General features: G+C 30.8%; 4 protein-coding genes across 5 annotated transcripts; 3 read left to right on the forward strand and 1 right to left on the reverse strand.

Moving 5' to 3' along the window:
* Positions 1-149: 149 nt before the first annotated feature.
* On the forward strand, positions 150-1,802 carry LOC130936013 (uncharacterized). The gene is made up of 2 exons (XM_057865979.1): positions 150-691; positions 1,157-1,802. Exons 1-2 carry the CDS (start codon positions 208-210, stop codon positions 1,651-1,653), a joined length of 981 nt encoding a protein of 326 aa, XP_057721962.1. The 5' UTR covers positions 150-207; the 3' UTR covers positions 1,654-1,802.
* A 1,109-nt stretch (positions 1,803-2,911) lies between these two features.
* Positions 2,912-9,236, reverse strand: LOC130935451 (mitogen-activated protein kinase kinase kinase 5-like). 2 transcript variants are annotated; one of them, XM_057865205.1, is made up of 12 exons: positions 8,678-9,236; positions 7,320-7,501; positions 5,893-6,391; positions 5,719-5,806; positions 5,361-5,423; positions 5,125-5,288; positions 4,769-4,844; positions 4,616-4,675; positions 4,388-4,513; positions 3,538-3,762; positions 3,352-3,451; positions 2,912-3,259 (listed from the first exon to the last, which is right to left on the reverse strand). In XM_057865205.1, exons 1-12 carry the CDS (start codon positions 9,127-9,129, stop codon positions 3,231-3,233), a joined length of 2,064 nt encoding a protein of 687 aa, XP_057721188.1. In that variant the 5' UTR covers positions 9,130-9,236; the 3' UTR covers positions 2,912-3,230. The 2 variants fall into 2 exon arrangements, with proteins under 2 accessions (XP_057721188.1, XP_057721189.1); XM_057865206.1 differs by having other exon boundaries at positions 2,912-3,451; positions 7,320-7,456; positions 8,678-9,232.
* Positions 9,237-13,812: 4,576 nt separating this feature from the next.
* On the forward strand, positions 13,813-16,292 carry LOC130932768 (protein OSB1, mitochondrial-like). The gene is made up of 4 exons (XM_057862183.1): positions 13,813-14,339; positions 14,421-14,559; positions 15,157-15,232; positions 15,742-16,292. Exons 1-4 carry the CDS (start codon positions 13,951-13,953, stop codon positions 16,008-16,010), a joined length of 873 nt encoding a protein of 290 aa, XP_057718166.1. The 5' UTR covers positions 13,813-13,950; the 3' UTR covers positions 16,011-16,292.
* A 4,169-nt stretch (positions 16,293-20,461) lies between these two features.
* LOC130934964 (probable disease resistance protein At4g33300) lies at positions 20,462-24,836 on the forward strand. The gene is made up of 6 exons (XM_057864476.1): positions 20,462-20,798; positions 21,357-21,804; positions 22,279-22,676; positions 22,870-23,225; positions 23,333-23,544; positions 23,780-24,836. The coding sequence occupies exons 1-6, from the start codon at positions 20,556-20,558 to the stop codon at positions 24,604-24,606; spliced, it is 2,484 nt and encodes an 827-aa protein (XP_057720459.1). The 5' UTR covers positions 20,462-20,555; the 3' UTR covers positions 24,607-24,836.
* The last annotated feature ends 982 nt before the right edge of the window (positions 24,837-25,818 follow it).

Below are 25,818 nucleotides of genomic sequence, written 5' to 3' on the forward strand. Positions count from 1 at the left end.
ATTGAGGCCACATAATCATTAATAAAATATTTTATACAATAAATCATAATAATTGAATAGTAGTACACAATTGAGAAACAAGAATAGCTATTTCCTCCCACCTTCCCTCCACATGTGTTTATATAACTATATATATATAATATACAACCGTGACCTAAACCTAATTTAGGCCTAAAGCATATCCAAGACAAGAGAAAAAAAAAAGACATGGAAGTGATGGTGCAAAATTCTTCAAGTATGGATAATTTTGAATTCATGAGTGGGACAATGAGTTCACCATATTTGAGTGCACCTTCTTCACCAAAACGTTTTGGAGAATACTACTTGAGTGCTCCAACAAGTCCATCTAGGGTTTCTGAGTTATATGCTGATTTTCATGAATACTTCTCTTCTTCCTCTTCCTCTTCAACAATGCATTTTCAACAAGGTATTACTACTAATAATAATGAAGACGACGGCAACGGCGACGACGAAGATGATGATGAAGGTTTTGCATTCTTTGTGAGTCGCGAATCGGAGAAACCTTCTCGTTCGGCTGAGGAACTTTTTGATGGCGGCAAGATCAAGCTTTTGGAGCCTAAGGGCAATGAATTGTTCATAAAAACTCATGAAAAAGAAGAAGAAGAAAAAGAAAGAAACATATTATTCAAAGCTTTCTCAAAAAAAAAGGAGGCTAATGAGTCTCATCAAGGTATGTTAATTAATGGATTATATTTTTGAAAAAAAATAGTTTCATTTTAAAAAAAATTATTCTAGGAAAATAATTACTAATCATTAGTGCTTTTAAATTGTAAATGAAGCAAGAAAATGAAAATCTATTTTGTAATTAGCCTTTGACTTTGTGAACAACTCTTGGTTTTAAGAGATTATATATCGGTGAAAATTCAGGTGCAATCGATTTCACATGAAGTTGATAGATGAGAGTCGTTAGATGAAAATTTAGTTAAATCAATCAAATCATCTAACGACTCTCAATTATCAACTTTACGTAAAGTCAACTGCACCAGCACCTGCACCTGATTTTCCACCTTATCTATTTCTAATTAGTTATTAGTTTTTGAAATTGAATTAAATCCACCCAATTTCAATAAAACATGTATTAAGACCTATATTATTATTGTTGTTATTGAATCTAATTAGTTTTCCACTTGTTCAGAAACTCAACAGAGAAGAGGAAGAGACAGAACCCCTGCATCATCATCAACATTGTCTTCATCAAACTCAGGTAGAAGGATCACAAGATCACACTCACCATATAGAACACCATTTCAAGAACAACAACAACAACCACCTTTGACCAACAAACTAGAATCCTCATCAATCTTAGCATCATCCTCATCATCCTCCAATAACAACAACAAAGGTGGTTCATCATCAAAAAGATGGAGCATAAAAGACTTGTTGTTGTTCCGAAGTGCCTCTGAAGGAAGAGCTTCAACCAAGGATCAATTCAAGAACATTCTTTACAACAAGAGTATTAACAAAACATCAAGCTTTAGATCCATAGATTCTTCTTCTAGAAAGAAGGGACACGTGTCACCACATGAGTTGCACTATGCAATGAAGAGAGCTGAATCTGAGGATATGAAGAAGAAGACTTACTTGCCATATAAACATGGCATTCTTGGAAGATTAGCTGGATTTGGACTCTAAAATAATTCACAAAAAAAGTTACTCCTAAAGAATTCATCTTGTTCTTTCTTTGTAAAATAGTTGTATGATTTTGTGTAAGTTTGTACAATAACTTTGTATTAGATGGAAAATTTAAATTATTATAATAATTGTTCATTTTTTTTATTAAATAGTAGTTGACTAATGGTAGGCCGTCAAAATAGGTTAAATCCATCAGATTAGCTCATTTATTTGTTTAAAGGACGGATTTTGTCTCTAAAATTAAGTTCGTTTAAATTTCGAGTTAAACATGTTGAGCTTAACTAATTCGAAAAAAAGATAGAGGATTAAATAGGCAACTCGCGGGCTAAACAGCCGTCTATTTATTTTTTATTTGCATTTTTTTAAAATTAATTTTTTTTTTGTTAAAACTCAAAAACCTAACCCATCAATTAAATAATATACATGTTTAGAATTTTTTACCTAAAAATGATATTTTCTACAAAAAATAAAATAAATAGGTAAATAAGTCGGCTGGTTTAACTTATTGGATTAACTATGAACAATTCGGACTAAAAATTTATAACCGGTGAATAAAACGTGCTAGTCCAATGGGGCGGATCTAAATGGAACAAGTTGGTCCGTTTGACAACCCTAACTAGTTGTATAGTATTACTAATAATACTACTATTTGACTAATTGTAGGGTCGTCAAAATAGGTTAAATCCATCTGATCAAATCAGCTCATTTATTCGTTTAAAGGGCAGATTTTGTCTCTAAAATTAAGTTCGTTTAAATTTCGAGTTAAATGTGTTGAGCTTAACTAATCCAAAAAAATAGAGGATTAAACGGGCTAATTCACGGGCTAAACGGGCGATCTATTTATTTTTTATTCATATATATTTTTTTAAAGAAAAGTTTTTTTTGCCAAAACTCAAAAATCCAACCATCAATTAAAAAATATATATATGTTTAGAATTTTTTACCTAAAAATAATATTTTTTACCAAAAAATAAAATAAATAGATAAATAGGTCAACCCGTTTAACTTATTGGGTTAACTATAAATAATCTAGACTAAAAATTTATAGCTAGTGAATAAAACGTGCTAGTCCGACGGAACAGACCTAAATGGACCAAGCTGGTCGGTTTGACAACCCTAACTAGTTGTATTGCTAATAATACTACTATAATGAAAATTAGATCATATCCATAGCTCTACTCTGTTCCATAAAATTTGGTTTGCAATGAACTAAGATATACAATCATGACATAATAATAGAAATAGGGAAATTAAATAATGATTCAGCTAAAATAATATACATTTAATTATATTTACACATGAATTTCTGGATAAAACAAGAGCCTTGTTATGTACACAATATATAGTATCATTAGTATGTAGTGAATACAAGTCAAATGTTATCCTAAAATTAGCAGCTTATGAATAATGAATAATCCTTGCTCCAATTTAGTTCAAACAAAATTGATTTAATTCTTATTAGCTCATGACATGCTTCAAATTTGAGTGAGGCAGGGATGATAGGTTGCTGGAATTTGCAAGAGACAAGTAATTGAAGGTGCCAGCTTTAACTGAAGATTGAAGATTGTGATGGGAAGCTATAATAATGTGTTTAGATTCCTCAGCACTATCATAAAGCAAAGACAACATTAGAATTGGATTTGCTAGGATTGTAATTTGTAAACATAGATTAACTTATAGCAAATAAAGAAAAAAAACCCATTAATTTCTGAGTTTTGTTGAAAATCTTTGTGCTCATGGAGGCTGGCAATACATCATGTCTATTTTTGGTATTATCTTTGGGACTAGATGAATTATCCTACAAATAATTGAATATACTTGTTAGTCCATTGAAAATGTAATAAATTATGAATGATGATGAATTGAAGTGTGATTAGCACTTACTCCTTGTCCTTGGTCTCCTTTGTGACACAAATTTAAAGGAGGATGAATTAGAGGATTATCTTGATCATGAAAATTGTGGAGAAAGGGATGGTTAAGAAGCATTGATGCAGAAGGTCTATCAGCAGGGTCCCTTCTGAAACATTGCTGCAGGAAATCCTTTCCCACTGATGATAAACTCTCTGGTATTGGTGGTGTGCTTTGTAGTACCTTGAACATTGCTGATGGCTAATCATCAAATACAAAAATCCAAAAACTATATGTTATTAGATGACTACGGATATGAAAATAGGATAAAGTACTATTTTGGTTTTAACATTTGGGCTAAATCATGATTTGATCCATAACGTTTCAAACGTTCTATTTTATTTTAAAAAGTTTTAACCAGGTTCAATGTAGTCCTATCATTACATTTGACACTAATAGTGAACGGACTAAGTGATCTGGACGTTAATAACGTTACTAGTTAAGTTATATCTTTTTTCATGTGTTAGAAAAATATAACTAGAACCTTCTTATAACACTTTTTCTCATCAATTTTCTTTTTGTACAAAACACCAAATCCTAACAATCACTTACATATTGAAGTTGAATGCTATTAGCTCTTCAATATGAAAATTGTTTGTGTCAAATTCAATAGTGAGACGACATTGAACTCACTTAAAACTTTTTTTTTTAGATTGAAATAGGACGTTTGAAAGTTTTTAAGATTGAAATAGGACTTTTGTAATGTTAGGAACCAAATTATGATTCAGTTGAAACGTTAGGGACCAAAATAACTTAGTCACGATTCTCAATTATCATCTTTACGTAAATAATCATCGCGTTATATATAGTAAGGTAGTTTGGTTACCCCTTCAAGGTCACTCCAAGGAGGCTTTCCTGACAACATTTCAATGATGGTGCAGCCTAAGCTCCATATATCAATACCCATGGCAACATCAGGATTTGATTCATTCTTAATGGCAGCTTTCATCACCTTCAATTAATTCAAATGGGGGTATGTGATTATTGTAATTATTACTAATCTAAATCACTATAATTATATGGTTGATGATGATAAGAGTAATGAATTAAATACCTCAGGAGCCATCCAATAAGGACTTCCCTTCAAAGAAAGTTCATATGAATTCCCTGAAAGCTGCAAATAGCACATTATATTATTGTTCTTCAGATATCATGACCACCACAATCACAACTAAAAACCAAAAAATAAGTTACAAAAGAAACTCACAATTTTGGCCATCCCAAAATCTGCAAGCTTGACAATGCCAGATTCATTAACAAGCAAGTTTGCACCTTTGATATCCCTAAAGAACAAGTCAACAAATTCCAATTTAGACTTTATTATAAAAATAAAAAATAAAAGAATAAAATCAATTTTACTTTGTAGGAAGATTCAGCTTATGAATCACTTGTCAATTACATCAAAATAATCTATCAGAATTTTAAAACAACAAATTTGTCTTTTACTATATGTAAAATTCCTTGAAAACCAAATTGACATTTTACTCTTTAAACACATCACATTGTTTTCATTCAACACAACACAAACAAAATCAAATTGTTTTGAACAAAGAATGTTATGACCTGTGAATAGTCTTGGTGCTGTGTAAGTAGGCCAATCCAGAGAGAATGTGTTTTGTGAAATTTCGAACTACAGATTCTGTCATAGCTCCACAATGCTCCCTAATAAATTTATTAACTGATCCTGGATGAACATACTCCATATATATGTACAAATGATCACCAACCTGATGAAAACAAATGTCAAATCTAATTGAAATTCACAAAATATGAAAGAAAAATTTAATGAAGTCACTCACTATTTCACTTCCATAATACTGCACTATATTGGGGTGGTGTAGTTGATGAAGGATTTTGATTTCCTGAGACAAAGATGGAATAAGCTAACATGTCAAAAAATAAACTACACTATTTGAAGCTGTTTTTATGAACATTTATGCCATAGTTCATATCTCCTGTAATGTGGAGTTGATTATCTGATATATTTTCAAGTATAACTGCACGAGTTTAATTTTGATGCACTGACAGCTTTACACGGTCACACAATTTATAGATTACACAAGGATAGCGAGTGTCATATAACTTAAATTTCAAGAAAATTATTCTATATAATTTATAAATTAAACAGTAGTGTGTATAGAGGTTAATGTAATTTACCTGTTCTAGTTGCTTTATGCACTCAGCAGATGTAGGATCATCAGGAATTATATCCACTTGCTTCATTGCACAAGAAGCTCCAGTTTCTCTATAAAATCATACACATGAATAGCTATAAAATCAAGCATATAAATGGATTGTATGAAGATGAAGGATGAGCAGAGAATTGCATACAGGTTGGTTGCATGATAAACACTTCCAAAGGTGCCGCGACCGATTAGCTTCCCTTTCTGCCATTGGCCTTTCATTGAAGAAGGTGATGGTTGATGTAGCATCATTGATGATGAAACTCTAGGAGGAAGTGGCAAGGGATGTGCATCAACATGGTTATTTTTGGGATTAGAAGAATAAGCAGTACTTAAGCTAGCAGGGCAAATATGAACATTATTTTTGTTATTATTAGCTTGTGGTAGGTGGTGATGATGATGATGATGATCCAAATTCAAATAATTGTCATTGGATTGTTGAAGTAAATTATTGATGGTGTGATGATCAAAGAAATGTTGTGGATTGTTGTTTGATCCATGTGGACTAGTGACTGGACTAGACAAGACACTTGATGGGGCACTCTTAGCAGCAACATGCATGCTCAAACCAGAAATACTCACACAATCATCATCATCATTTTCATCATAATGGCACAATGATGGGGGAATTTTGCATGAACTATTCCCTGCATTAACATCAACCGGTTAAGGAGAGTCTCTAAAAAGCTCGCATGGTAACTATCTCAAGACATAAACGTAAAATTATATTAGATAAGACGGAATAGTTACAGTTTTATTTCTGGAGATATCCCTTAACGCACACAAACCTAAATTTAGTCCCTAAAATTTTAGTTGTCTCTGTTTAGTTCTCAAATTTTATGAACGTGACTTATATTAGTTCATGGAATAATTTTTGACGCACAGACGCTGAAGTGAATAATCAGGTGCCACGTTGGACTATGTAAAATAATGTCGTTTTTGTTTTGGCACTCAAATATCCCAAAAACATCTTAATTGTGTTTATTAAAACTTTTCCTTCTAAAGCGACGTCATTTTTCGGCTATTTGAGCACTAAAACCAAAACGATGTCATTTTACAGGTTTTAAGGTAGCATTTGATTGTCCATGTCAGCACTCCATTAACGTTTGTGTGGCAGAAGTTGTTTCAAAGACTAATGTAAGTCATGTTTGCAAAATTTTGAAATTAAATAAAAACAATTAAAATTTTAGGAATTAAATTAAGGATGACGTACAAATTCAAAAACCAAATTAATTATTAACTTTATATTTCTGTCTCTAAATCCTAAATTTTAAATCTCAAAATAAAGATATTTTGTGTGTATTTTTATTCTGTCTCAAATATTAAACATGGTTTGAGAAAATAGACACATTAGTAGACAAAATATTTCTATCTTGTGACTAAATTGTTAGTAGAAACAAGAATAGAAATACAACTTCCAAAAAGAAGATTAAACCATTAACATTTAATTAGAAAAGGATGAATCCCTTCCACTCATACACCATAGATTATTAACTAATCAATATGAGACTAAATGGAGTCACCAATATTTGATTCAAGAGGCACAAAAAAGCAGAGAATGGATAAGAAATTAACCTGCCAAGAAAGTTTTAGCTGGAATGTGCACTCTCAGATTATTTTTTGCTTTTGCTATAGTTGTAAGGTCTTGAGAGGGTCTATCCAAATTGCTTGAAGGTTTTGTACATGTCAATGCACCATGATTCACTGTTTTCCTGATAATTTTTTGGTAACGGGCCAAAATTTCCTTGATCAAATTTCTTTGAAAAATAAAAAATAAAATAATTAAGAAAAGAAGAAAAAAAATAATAAAAGGCACCTCACACCACAGCCTCAGAAAATTTTCCCCATTAATTAATTACATTTACCTTTTTCTGAAGTATCCGTTTGAGCCTTTTATATTAAAACATCAATTAAAATATTATCCACCATCCTTCATTCCTACTTAAATGGATCACTGGTGTATTATCTAATGTATATAGTATATAAAATCTAGGACCAATAAGTGATAGCTGTACACGGCTTAAATTTTATTACATTATTATAAAAGTAACATTTTCTAATATACATTATCATGTAATAGCAGATTATTATTAGATTAGTAAAATATTTAGCGTTGACCCTACTAATTATTATGCAAAAGATAATACTCCAATGTAAAACTACCTGATCAGATGAACGTTTTACCCATTATTTTGGACAGTTAACTATCTTTCTGGTGTCAATAGCTATAATTTTTTTTTTTATAATTTTATTTTTAGGTAGAACCATAGCTATAAACTTTTAGTTACATTTCTGGTAAATGTGAGAAAAAAAAATCAGCAAACACATCACATAACTAAAATTCTTAATTAATATTAGTAGCACTTAATTTTTCAATTTTTTTTTCCTTGCAGATACTGCCAATTGTTCAACTGAAATTCCAATAAATGCCATTCCTCATGTGTTTCAATAATCCCAAGAGAATTGGTCAACCAAAACTTTTTGGTGCTAAATAAGTTAATATTTTTATATTGCATAATTTATTAATAATTTGAGCTGATATGTGCCATTCATTTGCAAAATTAAATATAAAAATAAGTATTGCAAAGCTATATACTCAAAAAAATTATACTTAAAAATGTAAAACTTTAAATTTTATATATATTAAATATATAAAAAAGAGAAATTTTTTTCTCATTTTCCTTCTCTTAACTAATGTCTTTAGAACCTTCTTTAACTAAATTCTAAAAAATATATACACAACAAAATTTCAATAAAAATATAGCAAAACTTGTCATCATTAATTACTTAATTAAAGTCTTTTGTATTTCTAATTTAAACACCAACAAGGTCATATATTAAACTTTCATTCTTCTTTAACAAATAGTTCCTAACTTCAATGGCCTTGATTTTAAAAGAAAAAAAAAGAATAATAATAAAATTAAGCATATTACCTTAAAGTCAAAGCAAAAGTAGGAGGTTCTGTGGAAGGAGATCCAAGCAGGTGGACATGGCCTAATCCAAGGCCAGTTGACTCAGCTCTCCGAGTCATCACCAGTGTTGCTGATGATGACTCGGGAAGTGGCAACGGCTGCGGCACGGCAGAAATAGACCAGTGTCCGCAGCCGATGCTAGAACTGCGGCCTCGCGAGCAGGAAGAAGAACAAGAACAATTGATAGTGGAGTGCAAATGCAACAAATCAAAGACTTCTTTGTCCTTAAGGTGCCTAACCAACTTCCTCTGCCTTGTAACATGCTGAACCTCATCAAGAACGTTGGTGTTGATACTGTTACATGTTTTTGATCTCTGGTAGTTGCTTTGTTTCTTCATGGTTTTTTCATCATGATGATCATGCACAACACATGATGGTGGTGATGATGGTTTGCGTGAAATTATTGGAGGCATTTGATGAGAGTAGCGGAAGATCAGAACATGAACATTACTTGATCAAAGTCTTTTATTTTTTTTAGTGGCGGTTTTATGTGGCAATAAAGATATAAGAGACTAAGGCGTGGAAATTAAACACTCACATGGGAAAGTCGGGGAAACATCTTATGTCAATTCATTTTTTTTATTATTATTTTAGGACCATTAGCATTTTCCTGGCAACTTGTAACTTTTCCTTGTCCTTTTCCACCTATACTATCCTCATATGTCAATGATTTATGTTTAATATTTTTTCAAGTCAATGTTTCTTTTCTATTTTTTTCATAATATCTCTCACGTCTGATTTTTTTAATTATAAAATATATTTTTAGTTTATGATATTTAGTTTTTATTAATTTTACATCAAATTTATTTTTATTCTGCTTACCTTATTTTACATTTGTTAGTTATCACGCAAATAATCGAATAATATTCTTAGATGTAAAAGTTTATAATTTACATATAATAAATATATAATTATAAAAATTATAGATATTAAATTCAATAAAATAATTTTAGATTATTATTTTTCTTATCTCCTTAGCAATATCAAAATTATTACTACAAGATTAATTCATTTATGATTCGCGATATAGATCAAATTCAAAATTTTTTATTTTTGAATAAATTTTGTTCACCTTCATAAATCAAGAGAATTCAGATTTTTTTTTAATTATAAAATTTGTTCCCTTTTCATTTTTTTATTTTTAATATTGGATTAACAATAGTAATTTTTTTAAATTATGATCTAGTGGTATTTTTCTAAAATATGGGATAATTTAATGTATGGAGTACAAATCGGACCGTCCGATTTTGAAGAGGTATAAAAATCGGACCATCTGATTTTTAAATACACAAATCGGACCGTTCGATTTTTATACTCGGACCCATCAATTTGTGTTGAAAAATTAAAAAAATTTGGAGGGCATAAATCTTTAAAAAATTAGGGTCAAATTTACATTGAAGCACACATAATAGCAATAAGAAATAACACAAATAGTGAACACAGACTCAAACTCAAGATAGTTAACATCAAATTCCATTGAAGAACATATACACACATCGATAGGTTCAATTTGTATACTCCCATAATTTTAAAAAATATCAAAAATCACCACGTTAAAGTATAACACTTATTTTGCTGTCATATCCAAATTTTTTAACAATTCGTTAAATTCTCTCCTTTATTATTAAGTATATGAATTGGAAACTCTATTCTAATTATCTTTTAAATTTATTGAATTTATTGTTGAAGTCCTTGCATGTACACCTTTCTATATAAGACTCTTTTTACCAAGTTTAGAATCCAAATATAGCCGCTATCATATAAATTACATAAAAAATATTACACCATTCTCCCTTTTAAGTACTTAAAAATTAAAATTTCTACTTTAGCGTTAATTAACTTGGCCAAGATTAGAAATTGGGGAGGCTTACGTATTGGTTGTGAAGAAAAAAGAGATGACAAGTGATGCAAACTAATTAAATTGTAAAGAACAATATAAACACGTAAATCACAAAAACTTAGATAAAGATAGAGTCAATGTTGACAAATGACAAACCCTAAAATGAGAGAAAAAGTGACCATTGTTAACAAATTTAAGTGTACAAGATTGAGAGGATTGTGAACAATAGAAGAGTAGTCTATGTGATATTTTTTTTAAAATGTGGAATAATTTAATATACGGAGTATAAATTGGACCGTTCGATTTCTATAATCGGACCCACCGATTGGTTAGGTCTAATTTGTGTATTCTAAATCTTTAAAATTTTTTCAACACAAATTGGTAGATTCAATTTATGTACTCTCGTAGTTTTAAAAAATACCAAAAATTATCACATTAAAGTATAATACTCATTCTATTATTATATCCAAATTTTTTAATTGAAAGATAACTATAGACTATTATAACTTTTGAGTTTAATTTGTATTATTTATGTCAATGTCATGGCCAGGACCAAAAAAAGGCTAAGGTCTATGAGGTTTTAAACTTTAATTGTTTGATGAAATCCACACATGTATGATTAATATAATCCGGAAATTCATAATATTAGTATATTACGTTGAATTTTATTTCTATAATAAAAATAGAGACGGATAATAACGATAGAAGAGATGTGTTGGAATTTTTTTATAAAACCAAAAGAAGACGACGACTATAGAAAAAGGAAAAAAAACTTAATTGAGGAGATTAGTAAAGATTATGAAGAATTGGCAGAGGTAGTTTAGTAAATATTTTTAAAGAAGAATTAAATGAGAGAATATAAGATTAAAAAAATTATATTTAATTTAAAATCTTAAAATAATAAATTAATAAATTTTTTATTTTATAAATTTTTTATTTATTTTATTTTTTTTAATATGAGACTAATTTTAATACTTCTCACATTTACAACATTGATACCTAACTCTTAAAACAACAAAATCCTAATTCAAATATAGTTTGGGCGAATCAATTGGGTGAGTCAAGTTTGGCAGCTCTCACCTGTTCATTATCACTTCAGCCAAGCTCCCGGCAACAAAATGCTTTGGCGGTGGTGGTTGAACGTGGCACAAGAAAATTCAAAGAAATTCAAAGAATTTTCAAAGTAAAAACATCACTACTCCACAACATACTCTTACTTAAGCGCAGCAGCTCCTCCCTGGGCTTTAGACATGGAAGCTTGCTTAAACTTCTTTGCTTTCCTTCTTTATTTCTTTCTCAATTTCCTTTTTTATTTTCATTCTCATTTCTGAAATGAATATCTTATTATTTTTTTTAAATCAATTTTTATATTAGATTGTTTCTCTGTATGAAAAGATTAATTTAAAAATTTTAAAAACAATAATATTATATATATACTGAAAATTAATTATTTGTATAGAATATATGTTGACATATGAAATACGTATTAAAAATGAATTATACAATACATATCTTTATATATAAATATATAATAATTAATTTTTTTTGTTGTATATAATTTTTTAAAAATTTATTAAATACTAGTATGTCTATATCAAATGATAAGGACTATTTTATCTAATTTATTTACCAAAATTTGATAGAAAAAAATTAATTTATCTAATGAAATAATGTTAAAAATTAATTTTCTTGTTAATGTAAAGAAACTAATTTAATAATTATAATTTGTTAATTAAAATGAACAACTAAATTTTTTGAAAATTTATATAGGATTTTAGTAAAACTCAATTTGATCCCTCAACTTGTATGTAAATTTTAATTTAGTTTTTGAAATTTTAATTGTCTTTTTTTAGTTGTCAAATTTACAAATGTTACTTATATTAGTCTTTGAAATAATTTACAGTAAAAAAACATTAATAAAGTGCTACATGATAATCAAATGTCAATGCTGGAACTTGTAAAACAATGCCATTTTAATTTTGGTGCTGAAATAGTCAAAAAACGATTCCGGACCACTTGCTTGAGGAGGAAAAGTTTCAATAAATATCACTTACAATGGAATTTTTGGACTATTTTTGTGTCAAAACAAAAACGACATCATTTTACAGAGTCCAACATGGCATCACGGACTAACATGATCACATTCACAAAGTTTAGGGATTAAATATAGGCAATTAAAACTTTAAAAACTATGTTGAGATTATGAGAGTTAATACTCAAAAAGATTTTTGAAATTTGACTCCAACTTAATTTAGTCTTTCAATTTTTAATTGATCCAAATTATTCTCTAAAATTTTAAGATGTGACTTAAATTGGCATTCAGTCACTAAAAAAGATGAAGTGACATAATTAAATAACGTCATTTTACTATTTGTACCTAAACTAATGACATCGTTTCTCCTCCTCTTCCCCTTCTTTTCATAATATTTATTTAGAGTACCATTTTAATCAAGATTCAAAAAAAAAAATTCTTTAATCTTTCATTTTCATTTTTTCATTTCTTCAAAGATTTGGGTAATAATGTATGAAGGTGGATTTGTGATTATTATGGTGAAAAAAAGTTATACATTAAAGACGAAGATTCTTTGACGGAATTTAGTTGTTATTTATTTATTTATTTGTCTATGTTTCTAAATTCTAATGCCATAACTTATTTGGTTATGTAAATTTTGGATGGAAAAAATGATTTTGATATATACATTCACTCAAATATAATAACGGTAAAACAGAGTTAATTATTAAAGATAAATTTAAACAACACGGTGAAGTGAGGAGAAGTTGAGGAAGAGGAGGGTTGTGGTAGTGATGGGATTGAGAATGTGTGATTGAACGGTGATAATGGGTGGTAGGAGATCTAGACATTGAGAAGGAGGAAAAAGAAAAAGAAGGATGAGTAAAAGTTTAAAATAATGTCAATTAGGCACAAACAATCAAATGATATTTATTTAATTGTGTTACATTTACATCATTATTTCAATGATAGAAATGGATAGAAAAACTAATTTGAGTCACATCTTAAAATTTTAAGATATAATTTAGATCAATTGAAAATTAAAAAATTTAATTAAGTTAGAAGTCAAATTTTGGAGGTTATTTCTAAATATTACCTCTTTGCACATAAGTTGAGCCATAAAATTGAGTATTATCTCTGTTTTTCTTGGTCATGGTTTTTTTGGTCATGCTTGGTCATGTTATAGCTTACTTTATGTGCATATCATTCTCCGGGCTCTTTCTGGGCTGGGTCATTACGCCCATGAACCTTTACCAAAAAGCCCAAAAAGAAGAAATACTCACAACCCTACCAAACGCCAAGTCGCCAACTCTGAAAAACTAAAACCACGAAAGCAAAATCTAGTCTCGCCGGAGCCCGCCAAAATTCACTTCGCCGGAGTCTATGAACTCGAAACTCCTCCGTCTCATTCCACTCTTCTCAACCAAACCAAAATTTCCAGCTTCGTTACCTTATTCTCCTTCTCAACAGAGGTATTTTCCGTTCTCCACTGCAACTCCCGAAACGACGTCGTTCAAGGAGCGTCGCAGATTCACGCACTCGTTTGATGACGATGCCGTTTCGGGAACCAGCGCCGCGTACAGCCACACGCTGAAGTTCCAACGACCATCGACTATCGATTGGCATCGAGGGATTGAGAACAACGCTTCCTTCATTGGAACCGTCACGCGCCAGCCGAAACCCGTTAACTCCAAAAACGGTTGTTTCGGTGCTTTCACTGTGTTGAAGATTTCGAATCCGAGATGCGATGATTCTCATAGCTCCAACTTAAGGTGATTTTTTTTTTTAAATTCACAAAATGTCTCGTTTGGAGCTTGTAATCATAGTGTTTGATTTTGCAATTTTGTTGGCAGGGTGGTCTTGTTTATGTGGGATCGGTTAGCGGAAATTGCTTTGAAACATTTGAAAGGGAATGATTTTATATATGTCTCAGGTTCTTTGCGTTCTTACACCAAAGTTGATCATAGTGGAAATGACAATGTTAACTATCAGGTATTTGGTTTTTACTCTTTTGTGTTCTTAATTTAAATTGGGGATAATTTTTGTAGGTTCAATTATGATTGCAATGCTTGTTGATTTTGGTACTTTGGGAGTTTAACTTTGATCCAATGATACATCATGTGTGTTTAAGTTCTAGCTTCTTGTTTGATTGGTACTCTACTCTGAAAGTGTTGCTGATGTTGGAGAATTTATGGATCGTTTTGCTGAGCTTCTTTTGAACAGATAATTGACTTAATTTAAGGAATAGAAGTTACTAATTTTTTAAATCAATTATGCAAATTTCAAGTTTTCCATTTTTTTTCTTTTCTCTGCGTGTAAGTTTGTTTTTTTTTTTAATCATGCATTACTGTTGTTATCAGCGTATCACTTTTTTCTGATTACTACTCATTCTTCTTCACAACAAAATATTCCATGTTTGCCCGTTGATTCATCATTCATCATGGTTGGAGTTTGCCTTAGATTTGTGCATTAAAGCACATTATTGAAAGTCAACTCATAGCATTCTTGTGTTTGCAATTCCTCATTTATCAGCACAGCTTTTTCAATATGCACATTGTTTTTATAAATTTGTCTTCTGTCTCACTGCAGCTAGTTGTGAAGGAGCTGGATTTTGTTGCTCGAAAAATAGGCCATGAGGGGCACAAAAGATTAGAATCTATTGAAGGTATGTATGGTAGATCATGTTATGTTCATACAAATCATGGACAGTATAGTTATCCTTCTTGTGTGGACGTATTTAAACAATTTGCTCAAGTGGGTGGCAATCAACTAAAAGCTTTTAGATAAATGTAAGTTCCTAGCTTGACTGAGTGCAGAATGAATGGACAAGAGAAGTTGTAACGATATTGGGTAGGTGAATATTGATTCAGTAAATCTAAAGGATAACAGTAGAAAAGGGTCTTAAAAAGATCTTGTTTTGTGCCTATAAGCACTCACAGTTTTAGAGTATAGTATTATTAGTTGAGTTTGTAATGCATTTCTGTTATTTCCTTCCTTTGGAGATTTTTTGTACAAGGAAACAGGCTTATGCTTCATTCTTAATTGCCTTGGTTGAAGTTAGTCTCAAAATTTTTCTGTTACTTCTTGACCTTGAATTGGGTTATCTTAATAGTTTTTCATGGTCTTTCCTGTGTTAATGTATGTTCTTACTCTTTCCATCTTAAACTAATGTAGCTGCAGATAGTATCCAAAATAATCAAAATCGACTTCACCTATGGCATGTGTTTTTTTCCAATCCATATGAGTGGTGGGATCATAGAAAGAGCAAGTATAACACAAAACAGCCTGATTTTAAACACAAGGATACTGGTGAAGTTCTGTGGTTGAGTAAATATGATCCTCCATGGGTAAGAAAACAACTTGAATTGCTTGACTCGAAAATTGCAGAAGGAAGAGTTATGCGTCCTCATTCTCGTGTGAGAACTTGGGTTTATGATGAGTAGCCGAAGGCTATGTTGATGGACCCTTAAAACAATCAAATTGCTATGATTATGATAGTATTGTTGCTATGATCTATTCAACACATGTTAAAAGATAGTTTTGTCGAGTTGATGATTACTCATTAGTCAAAAAAAGGAAGAAAACTTGAAAAGTAGTGTATGCGGATGCTTACATAGCAGCCCCATGTACCATATTTGTGTAACAGATGCAAGAACAAGTATTTAATGTCGAATTTTTATGTATAAATAATAGAAGGTTACTGCTAAAGCACTTAAGATTTTCTCCTTTCAAGTTTCCCTTGTTAAACGAAATGCATACAGCATAACCATATGTAAGGTTTTAAGTCTCTGAATTTCAAAGGCATAGCAATTCACAGCATCAGCAGCTTCATACTTGAAGACCCGTGAAGAAACATAGATGAATTGAGTAGTTGACTTCCCTTTATGGCCTTTTTAACACGAACAGGAGTATGTTTCTCTTACTTTTCATTCATTTCTTCAATTTATATTTACATTGCTAAATTGTCATAGGAGTGTGTTATTGTAACCTTCTTGCTTTGATTATGTTTGCAAGTTTTAGACAGGTCATTTGAAGTGATTGCATAGAAGTAAAGTAAGTGTTGAAAGTTGAAGTGCTTCTAACACATTTTTCTTTTCTAAAGATTTGTACCCAAAACTTTAAGCAATAAATATTGAATTATTTGCATAAAAAAGCCATGGTTCACACAGTGAATTCTACCAGTTGAAAAGTCAAATCATTAGAAATTTACTTTCTAGAACATCATGGTATGCTAGGTGGTTCTTGGCGGGGAATAAAATGTGACCGAACCTATGAAAGCAAAGTCTGTACTATGAATATTCTACAAGCCATAGTGGAGGCATGTTTTATGCTTTAACAAACTATAGGACTGACCGGAACATAATGAGAACTTTGTTGAATACTCCCCATTAATGGAGTTGTCGCTTATTTTGGGTTGGGACACCCTAAGAAAAGTTGTTGAAGTTGAGCTTCTATTTATGCTAAATTTTGATGAACAAGGTAGGATTTGGATCCTGTATTTAGGAAGACAAGGCTTTCTGTTTTAGGGTGCTATGATTTTGGTTTGCCGATGCATTGGTCAGGTTGGATTTTAGGTATATACAATAGTCCCATTCCCTGTTTATTTTATGATTTGTTCTTTTAAGTTATTCAGACTTATTCACCTCTTCTTCTATACTTATAAATTTATAATCTAAATATACTTAACTGAGACATTAGGTAATTAACATGCATGTTGGTAAGTGATGTGATAACTCATAAGTGTTGTTTAAGCACAATTATCCGCATGAAACATAATAAGAAATGAAAATTTCGTTAAGTTAAGCCTGCTGCATGCCATCATGCACTCATCCATTAGAAAAAAAAAAAGAAAGATGATTGTTACAAATTGGTTATTCTCTAAAGCTAAAAACAAATACTGATCTACGACTTGCGGCACGGAAAAGGAGATTATCTTTATTTTAATAGCATGTGATAATTTGAAATTTATTTTACCCTGTCAGCATCAAGATTGTATTAATTGACAGATAATTATTGATGGTGATTTATGAAAGATCTGCGAAATGTCCTCTTTCTTTTTTTCTTTGTTTCATATGCATAGATTGAGCCATTGAGGCCCACGAAGTGCAATTCTAGCAAGACACTCAACCTGTCATACTAATAAAGGAAAAAGAATAAAAAAAAGAAGAAGTTGCAAAGAAAAAGAAAAAAAAAAAGAAGAAGAAGAAACTGTAAAAATGCAAAGCACTCAATACTGAGTTGCTTGCTTCAAGTGAAGACGAAGACCAATATATGATAAAGTCATGGTTTATGTGCACCACTGCCACCACATGATTTGCTTTTTGACCCGACATCTGTGCCAAAATTTTAAGGACTTTAGGTCTTGGGCATATTCCATAAGCATAAATCAGCCGTAATCTTCTTTTTTTTTTTTTTTCTAGAAATCAATCGGATATTTTTTGAAAATCTATTTTTTCTGTTTGCTCAATTTTAAGGAGGGATGACTACTTGATTAGGGATATAGTGGTCATTGCACACGTCAACGTGGCTTTTCTTCCATTGACGTTATCCCTAATTGAGAAATTGCCAAATTGGTAATGACCATCCAATAATGTCATGGATTCATGGAGAACAACAATATTTATTGATTTATTCGTACAATCAAATGATGTTGATAACACGTGCTGCTGTCACTCACCAATACTTTGTATCATTGGGTGTATGCCTAGTGTTTCCTAGAAATTATCTTACACAAATATTATTATACATTTTTCTTTAGTAAAACAAAAATTTTATACCTAACTATTACTATTATTATTATTATTATTATTATATAACGTGTTTGTTAATTCAATTTGTTATTTATTAAATATATATAACATTAACAAACTTGAAAATGATAAATATTTTTTATTATGATAAATTTTAGTAATAATTACGAAAAATATTTTTTATATATATGTAGATAGTGAAAATATTTTAAAAACTAAAATTTGTACACCAAATTCTCTTCGATTCCTATTATGTGCATGGTAGTTTTTTTTTTCTTTCTTTCGTTCTAATTTCGTACTTTAAAGTTTTATAATGTTGCCAAGGTTACTTTTCTACCGTCAATATTTAGTGTAGACAGCTATCAATTTGGCCAATTTAGTGAATAAGACATGCATCAATATCATCGTACAATAAAAATTCATTATCTACTCCCTTTTGGATTCCCAATTTTAGTTACTTTCATAACGAGTATTAAAAAAAAGGCATACATGCATTTTCCATGGTTAGTTGAATCTGTAAGTGTAAATTTTAAAATTTATTTATGTATCTATTAACCGGAAGTAAAGTTTGATTAAGCTAATAAACTTTAATCTTAATGACAATAAAACTATACACAATATATTTATAGATGAATGTTACTCTACGTCACAGGAAGATTTTTAAAATTTAAAGACACGTGTGTGTGTTTTTTTCTTTCCGAAAGGTAATATTTAATTTCTATAAGCAAATTACGATTGTACCAATATAAACAATTAGAGAAGTGAAGAAAATACCTAAGGAGGTAGAAAAATAACAAAAATAAGAAGAACCCAAATAATGAACACATATAGAAACTGACAAAAGGCAGAGACTGATACAAGCAGTGTTTAAAACCACACAAAGATGAGTAGTTAATTAAATAGTTAAATGAATCTAAATTATACTATTAAAAATTTGTTGAAGTTTTGTATTTAATTTAATCGATTAATGGTCGGATTGATGAAATTGGTACTAACAAATTACTCGATAGTGTAAGTCAGCAAGATTTATTCTGATTATATCGGATCTCTTCTCGTATATATATATAAAAATTAATGAGCATCATTAAATTTTATAACAAGACTTTTTCTTACATATTTTCTTTTTTAACTCGAACTTAAGTCTTAAATAGTGTAAAATCACAAAAATCAAGAGAAAAAATGAAGAGATTCGTTCTCAAAATATTATCCATGCTAGGTTTTAACTTTTAACACAACTGATTGTTCTGTTACAATGTCTAGGGATGAATTAACATCCATATACACTATTATGTTTTCCTATATTACTACTAATTATATTTTTTCTTTTAAATATAGTACTAAAAAACATAGATACAACACGCGATACATAGATGATATTATACAGAATCCTAACGATTTTTGGATATGGTGGACTACATCAACAAAGATGTTTAATTCATTAAAAAATACTAATCGTTTGCTTGTCATTATTTGTTGGAATTGCAACCAATTCATTTTTAAAAATTCTACTTCAATGTCATCTGTCATTTTAGCAAGCTCTGTCAAATTATTTTGTGAAATCAAAGAACTCCCAATTTAGATTGTCATCTCCATGAGATAAACTTTTAGTTTCATTCAGTTTGATTTATGATTTTTTTAAAAGATTTTTCTTCATTTTTCGACCATACACCATTGAATGAATATCTTCAGTATATTGTTTTAAAAATTTTTTACTTTTTATTATGCTATTCAATTTTTGGACATCTTTATATTTTATTTTTTGATAACTAATGAAATATAACTTATTATCTTTGAAAAAAATAAGACACGAATATACTGATACATCATATAATATAATAAAACATATAAATAGTAATATATTATAATAAATTAATTACAAAATGGCATAACGAAGTTAAGAGTATTTATTGCTAAAATTTATGCATAAGTACACAGGAATAAAATGCAAAAATAAAAAATATATGTAAATGAATTATAACTTAAATGACATAATTTTTTTTCATATTTATTTAAAAGATTACAAGTTTAAATTTCCCTATGTTCGGATAAAAAAAAAAAAAGACATATAATTGCATGAAGGGCATTATAGTGAATTCAAGTATCCCAGTAGAGAATCTAATATTCCAAAATAAATAAACCAAACAAGAAAGAAAAACCATCCACCAGCATCACCAAAGCTACCACCACTGAATGGTAGCAGCAAAAGAGAGGCCGGAGAAGAACAAGAAACATAGATAGATGGCTCTGAACGACTTCTTCGCCGGCGAGATCGCGACGGAGCTCATGAAGATGCTGATAAGCATATCACGCAAGTCACTCCTCTGCAGAACAAGCGCTGATCAGCTCAGAACTTACATCAACGAACTACTCCCTACCATTCAAGAGATCAAGTACTCCGGCATCGAGCTTCCCGCCGATAGGCAGCGTCAGCTCGACCGCTTTTCCGAGATTCTTCGCTCCGGCGTCGAGCTCTCACATAAGGTTTAATTTCGATTCACTTATTTTTATATATGCAGTGATATTTTGCCAAATGTTATTCGGTGCTGTAACGGTTATTTCTAGTTTGCACGCAGATCGAGACGCACAAACAGTTACTTCTAACAGAAAGTGTCTCGAAAGATGTGCAGAAAAACAACACAAAACTGTTCATAACATTTTGATGAAAAAAACACTTAGTTGATTTAAGTCGTTTAGTATAACAAGATTTTTGAGTTTATTTGAATGGAAGGTTCTAATATTCTAAGATGAGTTATACTAGGCTAGTTGAATTTCAGTGAAGCTGAAATGGAAGTAAATTCTACAGAGTTGCTGATATAGTTTTGGATATTGTTTATTATTCAAGCGGTTTCAATTATTGTGAATAGAGTGAACTTGATTGTAGTGATTTAGTGTAAAAGCTTTTTCTATATAAATGTTTAATTTAGTATCAGCATGGAAAAGAAATAAATTAAGTTGTCAGACAATAATTCTTGTGATTTCATATACGTGTAATTTACATTGATAGTATATTAAAATTGATCTGTGCAAAATGTGTTGAAGGTTCTTAATTCGAACCGGTGGAACGTGTACAAGAACTTGCAGCTAGCGAAGAAGATGGAGAAGCTTGAGAAGACCGTGTCACGGTTTGTGCAAGGTCCAATGCAAGCTCACATATTGGCTGATGTGCACCACACCCGGGTCGAGATGGCCGAGAGGTTCGACCGGGTTGATGCCTCGAACCAGAGGCTAGAGCAGTACTTTAGTGCCATGAAGATAGGAGTGGGAGGAGGAGGGTGGATAGAGGAGGCTGTGAGCAGCATGGAGGTGGATGAGAGTGGGGTGGAGGGTAATTTGGGGAATTTAGGTGTAGGTTTGGAACTTGGAAAGAAGAAGGTTAAGGAAATGGTAATTGGAAGGAATGATATTTGGGTTGTTGGGATTTGTGGGATTGGTGGCTCAGGGAAGACTACACTTGCTAGAGAAGTATGCAAAGATGAACAAGTCAGAAGTAAGCCTTCAATTCTTTTTTGAAGATCTTCAACTTCAATTGCCTTTTCCTTTTATAAAAGAATAGGGTTATTGATGAGATTGATTCCTAGAAAATCATATATGATTCAATTTAGTTCCTGAAAGATTTGATACTTCAATTTAGTTATCTAAGAAATACCAATATAAATCAAATCTGTTCTTCTGATAATTTTCAATTGACGTGTCACCATTAAGTATTATATGACACATTAAAAACATGAAAATGACACAATTTACCTCGCACATTAGGGTTATGAGTGTGAAATGACCAACTAAACTCACATTGGTATTTTTTAGGGACTAAATTGAGTTATTGAATCCTTAAGAGACCAGATTGACTTGTGTAACCTTTTAGAACCATTTTGAATCCAATGCATATGACTACGATAGAGATGTTGGGATAAAGAGAAATTCTTAATTTTCTAGCACTGGTTTTGATGGTTAAGTTTTGCAGGTCATTTCAAGGAAAGAATCTTGTTCCTAACAGTCTCACAATCTCCAAATGTGGAGCAACTAAGAGCAAAGATATGGGGTTTCATTATGGGAAACCAAGGCTTCATAAGTTCAAATTATGTTGTTCCTAAAAGAATGCCACAAACTGAATGCAGGAGTGAAGTTCAAAGATTGATTGTTCTTGATGATGTTTGGTCCCTCTCTGTGTTAGAACATCTTGTGTGCAGAGTACATGGTTGCAAGTTCATTGTGGTTTCGAGAGAGAGATTTCCAACAATTTTCAATGCTACTTATGAAGTGGAATTGCTGAGTAAAGAGGAAGCATTAGCTTTGTTCTGTCACCATGCTTTTGGTCAAAAATCAATTCCTTTGGATGCTGATAGCAATTTGGTCAACCAGGTAAAATTTTAGTTCTTAACTTTGATCAAGCATGTAATGCTCAATAATACCATGTTTTTGGATTATTTTCAATATTATATGTACCGTTATTCAAAAAGTTTAAGTTGATTAGTTTGAAGCACGTGAGTGATTAAATATATGATACCAAAGATAATTTCTTTGCTGATTCTTGAATCCAATGTAAAAAAAACAGGTTGTGACCGAATGTGGAAGGCTTCCGTTGGCTCTAAAAGTGATCGGAGCTTCATTGCGCGATCAGACCGAGATGTTCTGGGCTAGTGTCAAGAACAGGCTATCTCAAGGACAAAGCATTGGTGAATCCTATGAAATCAACCTCATTGATAGAATGGCAATCAGCACGAATCACTTACCAGAAATGATCAAAGAATGCTTTTTAGATCTTTGTTCATTCCCCGAGGATAAGAAGATTCCACTAGATGTTCTCACTAATATGTGGGTTGAAATCCATGATATTGATCAGAAAGAAGCTTTTGCAATTGTTGTGGAGCTCTCAAACAAGAATCTTCTCACATTAGTGAAAGAGGCTCGGTATGCAAGCTAAAATGTGATATTTATATTTGTTTTGTTTTGTTTGATTACTTCACAATGATAGTATAATTTCTAAACCATATTGATATGATATTTCAATATGTCAGTGCTGGTGGCATGTATAGCAGCTGCTTTGAGATCTCTGTTACTCAGCATGATATACTGAGAGACCTTGCTCTTAATTTGAGCAATCGCAGCAGCATCCGTGAACGCCGCCGATTAGTTATGCCTAAACGGGAAGATGACGGCCGACTGCCTAAACAATGGTTGAGATATAAGGACAGGCCATTTGAGGCTCAGATCGTTTCAATTCACACAGGTATATTATATTTCGATTTCAATGGTAAATTAGTCAGAAAGATTGGAACAATGATAATTCAACCCCTAAAATACATTTTTTAGGTACTATAGACTTGTTTAGTTTTTCCAAAGATGAGATTGTTACTAATTTAATCTTTTGAAAGCTAAACAAGTCTTTGAAATTTATATTTGTGACTATTTGTTCTTTTTCTTTGCTCTGCCATTCATATTAGTAGGAATTTTAAACATTGCAGGTGAAATGAAAGAAGAAGATTGGTGTCACCTTGAATTTCCTAATGCCGAAGTTTTGATCATCAATTTCACATCCAATGAATACTACTTACCTCCCTTCATTGCAAAAATGCCAAATTTGAGGTCATTAATTATCATAAACTATAGTGCATCATATGCTTCCCTTCACAATGTATCAGTTTTTCAGAATTTAACCAATCTTAGAAGCCTTTGGCTTGAAAAAGTTTCAACCCCTCAATTATCAGGCACTATAATGAAAAGCTTAGGGAAATTATTCATAGTCCTATGCAAATTAAATAATAGTTTAGAGGGTAAAGAAGCAAACCTAGCACAAGCATTTCCTAACCTAAGTGAACTCACTCTTGATCATTGTGATGATGTTACTGAATTACCCTCGAGCATTTGTGAGATACATTCACTTCAAAACTTGAGTCTCACAAACTGTCACAATTTGACCAAATTGCCCTCAGAACTAGGCAAGCTAAGATCACTTGGGATACTAAGACTGTATGCTTGTCCAGAACTGAAATCACTTCCTAGTAGCATATGTGACATGATTAAGTTGAAGTATATAGACATATCTCAATGTGTTAACCTTGCAATGTTCCCTAATGAGATTGGAAAATTGGTGAATTTAGAGAAGATTGACATGAGGGAATGCCCTATGATTAAGAGTTTACCAAAATCAACAGTGTCATTGAAGAATCTGAGGCTTGTGATATGTGATGAGGAGGTACAAGAGGTTTGGAATGAGGTTGAGAAGGCAAAGCCAAATCTCCACATTAAAGTCTCAGAGCAATACTATGATTTGGATTGGCTTAAAGAGTGATTCATTGACCTTGGTGTCAATTTTCTTGTCCCTAATTTTTTGTAACTATCAACTATATATTTTTAGTCTTCTCTCTATAGACATCTTTTATGTAAGAAATTATGTTTATATACTGACTAAAAATATTGTGTATATAAGTGGAATTATTGATTAAAATTCCAAAGTATAATACTGATATTTCAGATGTACTTCAAACTCTTCCAACATATTGAAAATATATTATTGATTAATACCATAGCACTGCCAAACAAAACAGAGTGCCGAACCAAGCATATATTCTTCTTGTCCAAATATTAATACTATGATCATTTCTTTATAAAATCATGTGCAAAAAGGTTATAACTTTTAAATAAAATTGAGAAAAGATACAAAAGCTACTCATACAATAATTGCACACACAAAAAAAGCTTGACTAAAATCTTTTGACTTTCTATATATTTTTATATTACAATCTTTTCTATTATCCAAATAACAAAAAATAATGTTTTACTTAAAAAAAATTCAAAACTAAACTAAAGCACAATCACTTGAAGAAAATCTATCAAGAAAACAGACTCGTGTCTTTTTCACATATGAATGCTATTTATTATTTCTAATAAGCTTAATTTAAACTTCATAAACTAGATATAATGAAAATATTAATATTAATATGTATTATGATCTAATTTAGATAAACAACTTAAATAAATTTTTTTGAAAAAAGAACTTAAAGTATAAGAACTTTTATTAATAGCAACTTATAAATAAGTTATTTTGTATTTGAATTTTTAGTTATAAAAATACTTATTTTAAAGTTGTAGCGTTTGAATACATAACTCAAAAAATACAACTTTTTTTTTTACACAAGAAAATAGATATTAAAATAACGATAATAACAAATACTAGTCACTTTCATAAATTTGTTGGGAAAAAACATAAAAAAAAAAAATCAAACAAACATTTCCTACACGAAGAGATACATAAAAAGTGGAGAGATATTATAAAATAAGGGAATGACTCTATCATTGTTACAAGTGAATAACATGTTTTTGTGTGTGGTGAATAGTTATAAAATTCTAATTCACAATAATCTTTATGATAATGTCAAAAAAATTATTGTGTAGTTAGTGCTTGTTGTTTTATTGTGTATGATATGGTACGTGAAAATAAAAAACAAATATGAAACGTGTGTCAATGTTAGGGATGTGCATGTCCCGGCCCGGCCCCGATTTT

This window comes from Arachis stenosperma, chromosome 6 (genome assembly GCF_014773155.1).
Source record: "Arachis stenosperma cultivar V10309 chromosome 6, arast.V10309.gnm1.PFL2, whole genome shotgun sequence".
NCBI lineage: Eukaryota > Viridiplantae > Streptophyta > Magnoliopsida > Fabales > Fabaceae > Arachis > Arachis stenosperma.

Excerpts from the sequence above, each read along its gene's own strand:
- LOC130935451 (XM_057865205.1), bottom strand. The coding sequence starts at position 9,129 with ATGCCTCCAATAATTTCACGCAAACCATCATCACCACCATCATGTGTT. Across the intron at positions 4,676-4,768 it reads ATTTTGGGATGGCCAAAATT|CTTTCAGGGAATTCATATGA; the intron begins GTGAGTTTCTTT and ends TGCTATTTGCAG. Across the intron at positions 4,514-4,615 it reads CTTATTGGATGGCTCCTGAG|GTGATGAAAGCTGCCATTAA; the intron begins GTATTTAATTCA and ends AATTAATTGAAG.
- LOC130932768 (XM_057862183.1), top strand. The coding sequence starts at position 13,951 with ATGAACTCGAAACTCCTCCGTCTCATTCCACTCTTCTCAACCAAACCA. Across the intron at positions 14,340-14,420 it reads TCTCATAGCTCCAACTTAAG|GGTGGTCTTGTTTATGTGGG; the intron begins GTGATTTTTTTT and ends TTTTGTTGGCAG. Across the intron at positions 14,560-15,156 it reads ATGACAATGTTAACTATCAG|CTAGTTGTGAAGGAGCTGGA; the intron begins GTATTTGGTTTT and ends GTCTCACTGCAG.
- LOC130936013 (XM_057865979.1), top strand. The coding sequence starts at position 208 with ATGGAAGTGATGGTGCAAAATTCTTCAAGTATGGATAATTTTGAATTC. Across the intron at positions 692-1,156 it reads GGCTAATGAGTCTCATCAAG|AAACTCAACAGAGAAGAGGA; the intron begins GTATGTTAATTA and ends CCACTTGTTCAG.
- LOC130934964 (XM_057864476.1), top strand. The coding sequence starts at position 20,556 with ATGGCTCTGAACGACTTCTTCGCCGGCGAGATCGCGACGGAGCTCATG. Across the intron at positions 22,677-22,869 it reads ATAGCAATTTGGTCAACCAG|GTTGTGACCGAATGTGGAAG; the intron begins GTAAAATTTTAG and ends TAAAAAAAACAG. Across the intron at positions 23,226-23,332 it reads ACATTAGTGAAAGAGGCTCG|TGCTGGTGGCATGTATAGCA; the intron begins GTATGCAAGCTA and ends TCAATATGTCAG.